This window comes from Carassius gibelio, chromosome B12, assembly GCF_023724105.1.
Source record: "Carassius gibelio isolate Cgi1373 ecotype wild population from Czech Republic chromosome B12, carGib1.2-hapl.c, whole genome shotgun sequence".
Classification (NCBI taxonomy): domain Eukaryota; kingdom Metazoa; phylum Chordata; class Actinopteri; order Cypriniformes; family Cyprinidae; genus Carassius; species Carassius gibelio.
The window spans coordinates 7,117,297-7,132,497 of record NC_068407.1 but is presented as its reverse complement, the minus strand read 5'-3'; the positions used below and the strand labels follow the sequence as shown (position 1 = coordinate 7,132,497).

Here is a 15,201-nt window from a genome sequence, read left to right as displayed (position 1 = left end):
GAAATCAAATAGGTGTATATTAAATTAAATATTTATAATATTTTATTATTGATTACAATAAATAGGATAATACCAAACAACTCTGTTTGGTAGCTTAAAATTTCTAAGGTACCAAGTGATGCACAAAAAACAGAGGAAGATGGACAGACGGATGGATTAGAGAAAGATAGAAGACTCCAGGGGTCAAAGGATCAGTGAAGCTGAGGGAGAGAAGAAAGAGCTAAAGTGATTGCTCAGGGAGCAGGGAAACGTGTCTCACACACCTGGCAGCATGTGACCTCTCAGTGAGTGAAGCTCACGTTTTGGCTGAATGCTTCTCTGTGGGGGAGGACGAGGCAGGCTTTGAGTTGCACATGCAGGGCCATCTTCATCACACCGATTGAAACCAGAGAGAGCAACTCCAGCTCAGCTCAGAGACAGGCAGTGCTCTCCACGTGATGGATGTTCTCCCATGTGACCGCCGGCGTACCACTCGGTGTCTCATCAATAAGACAGAGGGGGTGACATGCTTTGGAATAAGCATTTAGGATATAATAACTGGCCTTATTTCATCATTTAAATGAAAATTGTGTCATCATTTACTCAACTTCATGTTGTTCTGTATTATTTTATTTCTTCTGCGGAGGACAAATGAAAGCATTTTGAAGAGTGTTATCTTCCTTTGAGTTCTACGGAAAAAAGAAAGCCATATGGGTTTGGAACAACATGAGGATGATGACAGGATTTTCACCTGGTCCCTTTAAGAGAACAGCAAATACATTTTTCCTGAGTGTCTGCAGCTTATCCCAATTATATCTGATTTGCTGAGGCGTAATTTGAGGCAGCTGAAATTGTCTTTCCAGCATCATAGTGTTGATCTAGTGAAATCATTCACTCTTGGTTACTAGAGCAAGGCCTTTAGAAAACAAAGAGTTGATTGAATTAAAAAGGCATGTGATGAGCTTCTTTGTGTGTTACTGTGTCCCAAGGCTTAGGCAGTAACGGTTTGTGTTGACCGTGGATGCGTCAGAACACCGAATACAAAAAAAACTGAATCCCAAAAAGATCTCTTAGCTGTAGAATTTAAAGACTTGAATTGATGGCCATGAAAAATAGAGATGAATGCAAGAAACTATTATGAAATGCTTAATGATTGCTTTAAAGGAAACTAGGTAAATTGGGTATGAAGACTGAAAAATCCTCCCCAATAATTAATAAAATGGACAAAATCGTCCACCCAGTATTTGAAATTTTTATATTTGGTGTTAGGATAAAACCACCAAGTTATATCGAGTGATGCAAAGATTGCTTAACTTTTTTTTGTCAGATTTTGCCCCTTTTGAATTCAGAATTTAGGCTTAATCATTTACATGATATTTAATGATTGAATGCGAGGAGACGAAACATTTTACTGTTTTAGTTTTCGAATAATTAGGCATAGGAGTAAGAGCAAATGTGTGCTTATTTTAAAATAAAAATATAATTTGCATTAGTTCCAATTGATTTATTATTAATTAATTAACTAATTTATTTATTATTTTTTACTGTTCTTCTTTATTTTTCTTTATTCCTATTCTAAATCTATAATAAATATTAAAATATTAAATTTTTAAGATATCGCCAGTGCCAGTGATAAATAGTAAAAAAAAAACTTATCTGTTAGTCAAAATTTCTTCCATACATTGTCCACTTGTTCATATGTAGAACCACAAAATTTACTGTGAATTCCCATAGGTATTAAATGATATGTAGCCAGGGACATTTGTTTGTAGAAATCTGAGACAGCGTCAATTATTCTTTGGCCTTTTCTGTCAAAATGTTGATTGTGTGTGAAATCTAGACAGATACTCTGTGTATTCTTTTCATCACCTTTTATTAATCCTATCATATTTCTGACGAGAAACACATTATAAAGTCGTGCCTTACATTATGTATGCCAGCAGATTTACTGTCTATTGTATTTCCTGCATGTACAGAGGGAGTGTCAAGATCAAATTATGTCAGGGATTTGTTACCTAGTATGGTGGCGAGTATTGATGAGAAATCCAGCCTGTGCCATGTAGAGCCTTAGTAGTGTCTACTTGCGTTGTTTTTTTGTTTAGTTTTTTGCTGTCCATTAATCACAACCTGGCATGCATCAGTACTCAATCCAAAGCTGTACATCAAAGATAAAAAGTGCATTTGGGGAAATTTGTATGCATATTCCAAATCCAATGGAAGCAAATCTGATTCGCCCCAATTGGATGCTTGTTACACTTTCACTCTACATTCTTTTTTTATGAAAATAGCTTTTCAGATTATGCAGATATGCAGGGACACTTAGCATATTCATTTATGACCCCATTTCATCCAGTTGCCAGGAAATTCTCACGGTCACTGGCCTCTTGGGATCAAGAGGATCAGCGAGAAATGTTGCAACGCTGTGTTTAATTTTGGCTTCAGACTTCTCCAGTATCTTGTTTGTTGTCCTTTAATGTAGAGTAAATGTATCTGATTTCTCTGTCCGTGTTTTTTTTTTTTTTTTTCACAGGTTTACCTTTTGGCTGGGATGAGGCGTACACTGCTGATGGAGTGAAGTACTATGTAAAGTAAGTTATGTGACCCTACAAATACATTCACAAAAAAAGAAATGTTATTTTTGTTTCTGATTTGTTCAATAAAAGTAAACAACAGTTCTCATGTTCTGAAGGCCACTTCATAAGTTGTTTGTGCAGCATGGGATAAATGGTTTTAGCTCCAGTAAACATATACTGTACATAAAAAACTGCACTTCTACAACCAAATATTCTGAAAAAATAGCACAGAATTGCAAATATTGCTGTTGTCTTCATATTGTTATTGACAGATTTTATGTAACCCCTTGATCTCTAGAGAGAGGAAACCAATCTCCCCTTCCCATGAGCATGTTCTTTTATTTGCATAACTTTCAAAACAACCCAGTTAATATTGCAGAAAATATTTTTACTTTTTGCACGCAATACCACACTCATGAGTCCAGCATTCTCCATTGCACTCACACCATTCACCTGCATGCTTCAAATATCCCATGCATGTTTCAGATGTTTGGGTTCAGATACTTTTATTCAGCAAGGTCAGAAGTGACAGTAAAAGCCTTTCCATTGTTACAAGAAAAGTCTAATTAATGTTGTTTTCGAACTTTCTATTAATTACAATTAAATCTAATCTAATCTTGACAAACTATATATCGTTGGAAAGGTCTAAGACTCCCAAATATATATTTTACCAATGTTTTTGTTAAAAAATTATGTAGGAAAAGTAATAGATTAATTTATGACGAGTGCACCCTCAAAAATCTACATTATAACAGGAGTTCTTCGTTGCCTTTTTCTCTATCACATTTTAGAAATCATCATAAATTATGTATCAACTGAAAACTTAAAATCTCAAAATTCATCCTTTAAAACCCATTTTAAAATCAGACATTTCATTCCCATGTAAATGGTACATTAATATCTTGTTTTCATTCATGAATTAAAAAAATCTTAGTTTGGAACGTGCACTACAAAGTCAATGTTCAAAAATGTGAGTGGCAGTTAAAGGGTTAAAGAATCCTGAGACAAATGTATCATGGTTTCTATGAAAGTATTAAGCAGCAAAACAGTTTTCAGCATTGAAAATAATAATAAAAAAATGTTTGCAAATCACCATATTTCTGAAGGATCGTGTGACACTAAAGTCTGGAGTAATGGTTACTGAAAATTCAGCCTTGCAATCCCTGGAATAAATTACATTTTAATATATATATAAAAATAAATAAATAAAAATTAAATTGTAATATTATTTCACAATATTAGTCTTTTCCCTTTGTTTTAACAAACAAATGCAGCCTTGGTGAGCATAAGGATCATTTAAAAAATCTTACAAAACTTTAAAATGTTTTAATTCAAAGTATTTTACATTTGCTGATGTCGTTTATTAATTTAAGATTTCTTTTTCCTCTAGTCATGTGACTCAGACAACATCATGGACTCATCCTGTCATTAGATCTTTGGGTCTGTCAGAACCAGAAGCAAGTGACCAAACCCTGAACTCTCCAGGATCCACAGCCTAGACTAAATCTGAAGACTGTCAATCTTCTGCCACTTTCTGCCCAACTGTTCGGTTACAAAAAATGAAAAGCAACACAGCAGCATATAAACATTAAGTGATATGTGCATTATAAAAAAGACAATCAGAAAAAAAAAAAAAATCATCTCATTTGTTAAATGAAAATCTATACACTCTCAGGAAAAGGTACTAAAGTGTCACTGGGTTGGTAACCTTTCAATAGTACTAATGTACACTTAACGATATGTACCTTTATGGTACCAATATGCACTATTAAAGTACTAATTATGTACCTTAAGGCATAAATGGAAAAATTTGAAATTAATAGGGGTAAGTAAGATACAATTATGTACATTTTAGCTTTCGTACCTAAGGGTACCTACCGCCCCAGTGACAACTTTTCTTTTCTTAATTTTTTTCTGAGAGTGTGCACCTGATATTGAAATATGCAGCTAATATATTCAAAATACTCCAGCTATTTGATGGGTGGGTTAATATCTCACATTTGAGTTTCCCCCATTTTTGTTTTTCGGACATTTTAGTTATTTCCCCTCATGTTGTACACTAATATCTTGTTATTTTGTACCTTGAGAAAAACAATGGACAGGCCCAATCTGTTTTCCGACTTTCAGGAAAAGTCAAAAAGAATTGCACTTGTTTGAAGTCAAAGGACGTGGCCTCTTTAGTGAAGCAGGAAATTTTGGAAGAGTAAATCAGGATGGACTTCTTCTGTGATGTTCATTCAGTTTGGCTTGTTTTTGTTGCCACTTTGATCCGTTTTCTGAAACTTTTGCTCATAGATTTGTTGAAACAGGAATTTGTTTACTTTTTCAAACTTCTTTGAACCAGCTCTAAGCTGTGAGAGTGAAACACTTCTTCAGTTCACTATAATGTAATTGTTCTCCATAAAGGCACATTTTTAATTCTGCTGTTATCCTTAGTGGACGTTCTAGCCATTATGCATAACTGTGAAAGTGTCTTCTCTTGCATGTGCAATTAGTTCTGCGCTTCTAGTAGAAATGTGAGTTTAACATACCCTAAGCCTTATGTGTATAATATCTTGGAAGATGACATTTGCTTTGTTGTGAATTCACTCTGCCTAACAACATAAAGTTAGCCTGAGAGACCTAGTACATCAATATATATATATATATATATATATATATATATATATATATATATATATATATATATATATATACATACATATATGTTTTTCCTGTAATGTGTGAATACTTTTGTGGTTCTATTAAAGATCAACTAATAAAAATCCATCCACATTTTTCCTTTTTGAAAGAATATTAGCTGGCTCTGTCTATTTCAGGCTGAGCGTGCACTTCACACGCACTTTACACCCTAGGCAAGAAGTATTGATTTTTTTCTTCTTCATAACAGGTACTGTTATGTATATATATATATACAGTATAGATGAGTCCAAGGAATTGTAAATCACACGAATGTTTATAAGCCTTGCATCTAAAACAAAAATAGAAAACATTAAAAAAAAAATTAATTAATGATTAATTATTAACTATTTCACTAGTCTAAATACTAAACACTAAATACTAAATAAATAATTAATATGCTATTCAGTTCAAGTTTATTGAATGAAAACCATAATGAAAAGTATATTGGTGTAAACATATTATATAAAATTTCATCCATATTACATAGAAAAGTAGAATAAACTATGAATAGCCAATACATTGGCTATGGAAGCTTCCATCATGGGATAAAAAATGAAAAGGTAGTTGCAACAGTTTATCTTACAATTTGGACTTGTTTCCTTGCAGTTATGATTTTAGATCTTACCATTTTTATTATATATATCTATATCTATATCTATATCTATATCTATATATATATTTGAGATGTAAACTCAGAATTCTAAGAAAAAATTCTGATTTCCAAAATCAGATTTTTCTGGAATTGTGAGACGTAAATTCAGAAATGGAAAAAAAAAATCTGAATTAAAAAAAGAAAAAAAAGTCAGAATTGCAAGAGGAAAATTCATAATTTTGAGAAAAAATTCTAATAATTTTTTTTTCTTAGAATTACAGGTTTGTATCTCACAATTATGAGATAAAAAAAATGTCTCAGTTATGTATGTAACCCTTGATCCCTGATGGAGGGAATGGAGATGTTATGTTGATGACAACATTAGGGGGGCCATGGACCAGGCCTGGGGCAGTACTACAAATGGAATGGGTCTCTGAGGCAGGTGCTACCTGAAAGTAGTGATGGAACAACAGTAGAGACTGACAGAATGATCTGTTAAGGGAAGACACGGGTTCACCCACCAAGAAGGGAACCTTACCATGGAAGAATACACATATGAGATACTGGGCCTGGCGTCAGACTGCTCCGCCCAGTCTGACTGCCAGGGGTGCTGGAGAATTTTGAAAAAAGGTTTCCCCGAGTGAGGGGGAATGGCACAACAAGCGTGACACTGATCAGCTCTTCCTACCAATTACGGTGTTCAGTGTCGCCCAGCCTGCAGCTCTACATATGTCTGCCTGAGAGGTTCTGTGCGTCAACGCAAAGGAAGAGGCAACGGCTCGCCTGGGGATTGGTACACCAAGACGATGACATCCATTATCCAGTGGCCCAACCTCTACTTGGAGACAGCCTTCCCTCTCTGCTGACCTCCTTAGCAGACAAAGACCTGCTTAGAGTTTCTGAAGCTCCGGGTGCGGTCTACAGTAACGCCAAGGCTGGATCTGCCTCCTCCGAGGGCAGTGCTGGCAGGTTCACCACCTGATTTCAAAAAGCATGGTGGGAACCTTGGGCACGTATCAAGGCCAGGGTCTCTGGAAAACCTGAGATTAGGCCAGTCTGAACACAAGGAACTCTTTGCTTACCGAAAATGCTTGGAGGTCTCTGACCATTCTTGATGGAAGTGAGCACTGTAAAGAGCACTATCTTAGCAGACACCAATTTAAGCTCGACTCAGTCAAGCGGCTCAAAGGGACATAAGGATTAAGCAATCTGATTAAGTCAGTCCAAGATTACTAAAATGCATGAGTACATAATTCAGGAATTAATAGCCCAGACATCATTATCAAGTTTTGGTTCAACCTGTCCAAAAGATGACTGTAATTATAATGAATGAATCATTCTAGAGAGTAGTTACAGTTTCTGTTTAGGCCTCCAACTAATTGCAATCTGTTTCCAGTTTGTCAGACACATGTTACAACATGTGGTTTAGTTGTTCCAAATTAGAGGAGGAGCTGCCAGTCCTGGCCTACTTTTCTGTAAAGCAACGTCACATCTGATTGCTTTAGCAACCGGTTGCCAAGGTAACAAAAAGAAGAAAGACAAGTTCTATAGAACTCTGAAAAATCCATTTGCCTTTCACACTCAGGTTGGTGTATTTCGAAAATCACTCACATTTACTGTCCATTTAAGCACATTGGTCTTTTCTGAGGTATGTGTTTGGATCAGCTTTAAACTGTAAAGTCTGTCACATACACATGAAAATAATCTGAAAAGAAAACATTGTCCATAAGTCATTTTCTTTCTCTGCAATTTTCAAGGGATGACAGGGAGGCGGCTCCCAAAAAAAGTGTACTAGCAAACAACGATTACGGGAACAGTTGAGCACATACCATAAGTTTAAATCACCAGTGGAAGTTTTTCATTTTTTACATTTCAGAAGTGTTAACAGGGCGTTTATGCTCTGTGAGCATCCTTGGAAAGAGTAGTAGATCACACCCATCAGTTCAGTTGATGCATGATACTTACCACCTATATAATGAGAATGGTCATATATTATCATTTGTATAATTATATTATATGGTGTAGCTTTAATAATATCCAACTTTTGAAACATAAAAAAAATCTATATATTTATCAAACATTTTTAAACACTGTTTTAAGCCTCCCTCCCTTGGATATTGATTTTTGGCCTCCAAGCTGACTGACTCACTGCCTATCTACCTTCCAAAAAACTTGATATACAAAATCATCCACTTCAAATCTAGTTTAACATTAATAAATGATGGCTGTAGGGTCAATGGTGATGCATATAATTATTTTGAACAATTTACTCTAATAAACACACACAAATTGGAACACAAATAGCTACTCTTTTTGACACGAAATTAGACACTTGTTTAATTTCTGAACTACTTTCCTTCGAAGCAGGCATATATTATGGTATATCAAGGTTTGAGACACTAAAAACGTGTTACTCTTTCAGGTGTCCTCGTTTTAATTTTTATGAGTAAAAATGTAAAATTACAGTATACTGCTCTCTTATACATGAGCTAGTGTGAACCACGAAAGAACATGTTGTGTTTATGCTTAAAGTTTGTCATTGTAAGTGCTCAGATGAACTGGTTTTGGTTCACGCCCCTTTATTTGACTGAGTTTGATTTTTCCACCGCGTGTACGTGCATGTGATGGGAACTTCACTTCTTCCAGCGGCAGTTTCAAGCCTTCACACTTCGTATTTCTTCAAGCCGGTAAAATGTATACAATCTGCGATCTATATTTAGCTGAAGTTCATATTTCGCACAGTTGATCGGCATGTAGACTCAACTAGCAGAGGGCAAAACGTCCACTCTATACTGTGTTGCCAGATCTCTAGAAACATAAGCAACTTAGTCCTGAAGCAAACTTAAAGAACTTCTACTTGTGCAAAAACTAATTAATTACACATTTCTTCAAAATCACAGAGTAAATAAACATATTTAAAACAATTATTTAAACAATCCAATTACGCATCATCTGCATTTTTGTTTTTCATGAGTACTGACACGTAAAAAAGTAGGCCTATTTGTTGATACTCTTTTTTTTATACTGTTATGGAAATATGGATATAAAGTAAATTGTCTTTACCTGTGTAATAGATTCGTTCAGAAGCTGCACGTGCAAATAAAACCCCTTCATCACTGGCAATCTATAAAATACATCTGGTAGTTTACAGTGGATTGCAGGTAAATATCCACCTCATCCAGCACTTTATACACACACACACACACACCGTATATATAAAAGTTAGAAAACACAAATGATTCAGTGCATAAACTGTGAATCCGAATAAATTAAAGTGAGACATGAACAACTGGTATTGCAAATTCTAATTCCAAAAAGCTGAAAGAAAACACACATGACATGACTGCTGAAAAATTACCTCGGAAAATTATTTTTAGATTGACATAGAGTAATCTTCATTGTCAGACAGTGATTTATCAGTGTAATATTGCACTCTGCACATTAGTTTCTCTCTGAATGTCATCGCCATGTTCTGGATTAACTTGCAAAAAAATAAAAACTGCACTCATATACAAGTATCTTAATAAAACATACATTCATTAGTAATTTAGCAAACTTTTTTCATCCAAACAAATATCAAACACAGAAAATAGAATTATTACTAGAGGATATGGCAACACAGTCTCTAAACTGCTAACAAGTGGAGCGAAAGTGTTCATCTAACCCCGCCTCTGACTGTTTGACGTCACATGCCTCAGTCTTGACACATGGTGATGATCATCAAATTTCTTACACACACACACACACACACGCACTTCAAGCCGGTGCTGAATAGCAGGATCTATCCTCACCTGTCGTTATTAGACGAATGAGCGCTGTTCTATATATCATTTCATTTCAGTTCATTTTTTAAAAGTAATTTTTGCAGGGAATAAGAGAGATTATGGCCAGACAGCTCACAACGAATCCAGCTTTCCTACCTCCGCAAACTAACGGCGTTTTGAAGGCGCTCCTGGAAAAACCTCTGAAACTACCTTTGCACCAGGATGAAGGTGATCAAAGCTTTCACTTTGTTACATTATAGAGAATACACTTTTTGTAATAATAATACTTTTTGCTGTAAAGAGCTGTCATTTGATTCCTGCGGCGATCTCCATAATAAATCAGTAGTCTATTTGTTTGTGCTGTTTTGAAGATTAATTAAACTCTATGTGTTGTGTTTTATTTATGAATAAACTTCAGTTTTAAATAGCCTGCCACATTAAAATCATGGTGTAATTTTTGAATTTAATTAAAAACAACACCTTAAAAATCAGTGAAACATCCAATTTTGATTGAATAGAGATTAGTTTTAACGTAAAAGCACTACAAAAATAAATTAATACAATATAACTTTAACCCATATACTAAAGTTTAATTGTAATTTGTTTTGAATGTTAGCAATGTAGACATTTGTGTTGAAGCTCCTTTTAAAAAGCAAGCAACTATTGCAGTTTATCATAATTTGCCATTGCAAGTTGCTAGTTAAATGTGTGGAAAATTGATTTCTTTAGCCGAGACTGCAGCTAAGAACAGTCACTCAAAATAAAATGGAAAAAAAACAACCCTCTTTAAAAATCATGGAAAATTTAAAAACATTACATTTTAATGGAGCCAAAAATTGATGTGTTAATTAATGGTAATATTCTTTCAGGCTATGTGAAGGAGAGAGAGAAGGTGAAAAAGCTGGATGAAGAAGGAAACACTCCTCAATCAGCTTTCTTAGGGCCAACGCTGTGGGATAAAACATTGTCTTATGATGGAGACAGCTTTCAGCTGGAGTATATGGACCTTGAGGAGTTTCTCTCTGAAAATGGCATCCCCTCTAGTCCTGCACAACATGACCAAAGCCTCCATCACCAGCAGCAGCAGGCTTCAATGCCTCAGGGCTCCATCTCTGTCATGGACCTCAGCAGCCGGGCGATCACCTCCATCCACACGGGCATGGTTCCTCAGAACTGCCTCCAGAGCCCGGGCAGACCAGGTACTACGGCTTCTGTGGCCCATGGTGACACTTCTTACCCATTTCACACCACAGATAAAAAAAATGACCCTCAGAAAAGATGTTGAGCTGGGTCAGATGTCACTATCTAAATATGATATTGTGTGGGTGGTAAATGGGAAATATATATGTTATTGTTGTAATATAAAGGAGTATGTATTTTAATTTAATGAGTGTGTGTCGGAGATTGCTTTGTTCCTATTCTTTGTCATATTGTTTTGTTCCATATTCATTTAAAAAAGTTACTTATAAGCTAGCCTGAGAATGACAAGTAGCTAACACAGATAATAATAACTATATCTACTGTTAAATTATCTGGGTGCTTGTGTGATGACAAGCAACACTATTTTATGTAAAAAACAAAACAAAAAAACAATTAGTTGTTGAGCAGCTATGTTTTTTTCTGATACATAAAAAATAAGTTGTCAATTGTAAAAACTGCTCAGTTTCCCCACCCAAGCCTTAGAGTTCATTTGTGAATGGAAATCTCAAACTAGTCTATGACGTTATTTTCCTCTGACTAAAATATGCAAAGCGACGACTCTACTTTTTCTAGTCTGAACATTTGGCAACATTTAATCATAGTTTTATGAAAAACTAGACGGACTGTCGGAATTGTGGATTTTGTATCTGGAAAACTGTTGATCTCCTGTTCAGTTAGGTCTTTAAAACTAGTTTTAAAATCGGTTTAATAGATTTTTCATACTGAATATGTAATCTTAACATGGGATATATCAATGGAGAATAATAATTTAAATTCTGGTAAAATAAAATATTTTATTTATTACTCAATTAGTTTCATTTTGACCAATAAACATGAAATGTCTTCACAAAAAATGAAAATAAAAGAAAATGTTTTCCCAACGGTACTAGAACTTTTGCTTTGCACTTTGTTTATTATTAAAGTCTTGTGCACCACCTGGTGGAATGAAACGCTCATGACAGCCTTTTCACCATCTGTTTCAACACATTAACACTGAATTACACTTAAACCATAATGTCAGCAATAAATAGATTGTTTTTCCTCCCACAGTTTTGCCTCCATCACGTAACACACCAAGTCCAATAGACCCAGACTCCATTCAGATACCAGTGAGCTACGACCCTGATCCGGCAGACCTCGCCCTGTCCAGCGTGCCAGGCCAGGAGGTTTTCGACCCACGCAAACACAAGTTCTCCGAAGAGGAGCTGAAACCTCAGCCTATGATCAAGAAAGCCCGCAAAGTCTTCATTTCTGATGATATGAAGGTAACTTGGGTCTAGTTATTCAGCCCCCAACAGAGTATGTTTGGTCACCCGTTTCACCCTTCGCCATTGACCAGCTGGGCAACAGGCTCTTGCTAAGAAGCTTATGTCCGTTCATTCATCCTTCGGCGGCCTGACCCATGTGATCTTCCTTTTTTCCTGGTATCGCTCCAGTTCTGCTGGGTTTAGGATTAAAGGATTTGCCGTTTTTAATTTGTTCAAATAAAAGTGGATTCCTACCCAGCTTTGCAGAGTAGTAAATTGCTCAAAGCTGATTGCACGGCAGCGAATGCGTGAGAAAGCTTGTCAACACAATGACAATGATAATTAGTCATTATCTATCTATCTATCTATCTATCTATCTATCTATCTATCTATCTATCTATCTATCTATCTATCTATCTATCTATCTATCTATCTATACACACATATATTCAGACATATACACACAAATATATTCATACCCTCATTTATTTAAAAAGAAAATGGAAGATTTCACAGGAAAGGAAAAAAGTACTACACTTTCAAAAAAAATCTGCATTTACAATTTTGACTCGGAAATTGCTAGTACCTTTCTCACTAATTACACAGAAAATATCACATTAAATTTGATAAAAAAAAATACTGAAATGGTATTTACATTTAAAAAGTGTTTCAAAAATAATAAATTATCAATCAGAGAGATTCTCATAAAATAGAATTCCAGCAAAATGTAGATAACGTTGACAATTTACAGGCTTTTTTATGATATATCAGGCTTTATGGAGTTAACATAACTGTTAAAAACACGAAAGAATCAGGGTAATTGTGACATATTGTAACTAGGCGCTTCCGTCTCTTCCCTACCCTTTTTATTCTGCATATTTTGAGCAGGATGAAAAATACTGGGCACGGCGCAGGAAGAACAACATGGCCGCCAAGAGGTCACGGGATGCTCGGCGTCTAAAGGAGAATCAGATTGCCATCCGGGCTGGTTTCCTGGAGAAAGAGAACGCGGCTCTCCGACAGGAAGTTTCCGAACTACGGAGAGAGCTGGGGCGGTGTAAAAACATCTTAACCAAGTATGAAGCTCAACACGGCCCTCTGTGAGATCACCCGGGTGCTCCTCAACTTCCCTCACCCCTGCCCTTCTAAATTCGAAGGACAATATTCTTGGGTTAAAATCCGCAGGGCCGGTTTTCCAGCCAGCCCTCACCTCAGTCTGTTTTTGGCACCTTAGAAGGCAGAACCGTTTCATTGTGTGGTTATGTTTAGAGATCTACCTACTCTCTTTCTCTATTTGTTATCACGAACGAAGCCGCCGTTGTTTGCAGATCGTGTTACTTATGGTTTTACTGTGTTTTAGCATTTGTCCACAGACGTTTGCCTTGATTTGTCATAATTTAGCAGTCAAATCTGAGCTAGTGGATCTTCTGCTGTTCCTCTACAGACACCCAGAGCGTTGTGTATGAGAGGAGGACATGTGCATAGCTGCTTCAGGTGCAAAAAGGTTTTGTGTCTCCGTAAAGACATCATTCTCACAGACAGAACAGAATGTAGCAAGATTTGAGAGTCTGAATTCATAAAACTACTCTATATGACCTTACACATTATATATCTGTATATCCCTATTAGAAAACAGACAATCAGTTTGCTTATGAAATAAGGATGCCAGGTAATGAAAATCTGTGCCACATGGAGCTTGATTGAAATTGGCTGTTGCTTTATTATTAACCAGCAGTTTTTTTTTTTTTTTTTGTATGTGGTTAATGAATTCCATTTTAGTGTATATGAAAGAAAAACTTTGTTTACACTGATTTGTAAGGTCAGTTAAAAAGTCACACGCAAACCTTTTAAATCCTGAGAAGCTAATTTAGTTTAGCTAGAACTAATAATTCCATCAGATTCAGCACAGAGCGCCTGCATTAACATGCTTTTGAGTTCAAAATATGATGAAGGAATGCATATTGAACAAGGTCCCTATGCCGTTATTGCTAACACAAAGAGGCAACCTGGTATCTAGAATGTGTTGGAAAAGATATGTTGCCTTTTGTTGGTCAGTTGTGTAATGAATGTAGTACAGTTTTATTTTATGTCTGTCACTCTTTACTACAGACCAAATGATATGAAATACAATGAGGTTATATTGTCATATGGCAATTAAATGTTTTTACAAAGCTATTCTTGTTTTTGTACAGTATTTTCTTATGGATTTCTGAATATACCTATGTAATTTGATGTATACTGTATATTTGTAGGCAACAAACTTTATGGAAAAAGTCCTAAATTCTACAGTTAACTGTATATGGGCATTAATACAGTACATTCAGTACCATGAACTTTACATTGCAATCGTAGTTTCTTATACAGGCACTTAAGTATTATGTGCATCAGAATAAACATTTTTTTTAATGGTTACATTCTCTTTTGTTGTTAAATTACTGTATATTGTCAATACCTTTCATGCTTTGGTTGTGATGTACCTTCATAAAATATGTTTTTTTATTTTTTGCCGAACATGGTAAAAGAGCGCTATTCTTGGCCACATAGAATATTGTCAATCCTTGTATATTTCAACAAACAAGATGTCTTTTATATTAAATATATTAAATTGCAGCATGTTTAAATTTTAACATTCTTTCTTCAGATGATTGTCTGACTTAAATATTTGCAATATGTTGTCTGTCGTGGTCCTTTTTGGTTCCCTATTCCTGTTTCATTGCTCTCCATGAAAATAAAAAGCTTTTGAAAAGCTGATGTTTGGTGCTGTTCTGGTTAATGAGGGAAAGATTCACGAAGGCTAGATGAGCTCATTAAGGGCAAATAATTGAAAGAAACTGTTTGTGGTTTACTGTACTACTCATAAACTGAAGGATTGAAAAAGTATAGATGTTATTCTCAAATGTACCACTAGAGACCACTGCATATCCAAAAATGCAGATTTGTTACAATTCTGTCATGATATGTGTTACAAAATATATTGCGTTCATCATCCCCGGCGTCATCAATGTCGTCATCAACAACAGATGTATCGGTACAGGAGATATATATTTGAAACGGAATATTTGATATTGTTGCCTCAATATTGAGGTATGATTGTAAACATATGAAAAAAGATCGTTTTTAATGTTTACGTGCAATGCCTTTTATTTTTATTTTTGTATATAATT

At 35.4% G+C, this 15,201-nt stretch overlaps 2 protein-coding genes across 4 annotated transcripts in view; both read left to right on the top strand.

Annotated features, from left to right (window-relative positions):
• stxbp4 (syntaxin binding protein 4) overlaps positions 1–5,183 on the top strand; it is a 29,128-nt gene extending 23,945 nt beyond the window's left edge. The window contains exons 21-22 of the mRNA XM_052570265.1: positions 2,510–2,567; positions 3,943–5,183. Of these exons, the coding sequence (XP_052426225.1) occupies positions 2,510–2,567; positions 3,943–4,051 (167 nt within the window). The 3' untranslated portion in view covers positions 4,052–5,183. The remainder of the gene's footprint in view (positions 1–2,509; positions 2,568–3,942) is intronic.
• A 3,239-nt stretch (positions 5,184–8,422) lies between these two features.
• LOC127969580 (hepatic leukemia factor) lies at positions 8,423–14,788 on the top strand. Of its 3 annotated transcripts, none has more exons than XM_052571645.1 (5): positions 8,423–8,513; positions 9,695–9,818; positions 10,460–10,789; positions 11,841–12,055; positions 12,923–14,788. In XM_052571645.1, exons 1-5 carry the CDS (start codon positions 8,451–8,453, stop codon positions 13,139–13,141), a joined length of 951 nt encoding a protein of 316 aa, XP_052427605.1. In that variant the 5' UTR covers positions 8,423–8,450; the 3' UTR covers positions 13,142–14,788. The 3 variants fall into 3 exon arrangements, with proteins under 3 accessions (XP_052427605.1, XP_052427606.1, XP_052427607.1); XM_052571646.1 differs by having other exon boundaries at positions 8,425–8,513; positions 12,926–14,788; XM_052571647.1 differs by lacking the exon at positions 8,423–8,513 and having other exon boundaries at positions 9,540–9,818.
• Positions 14,789–15,201: the final 413 nt, after the last annotated feature.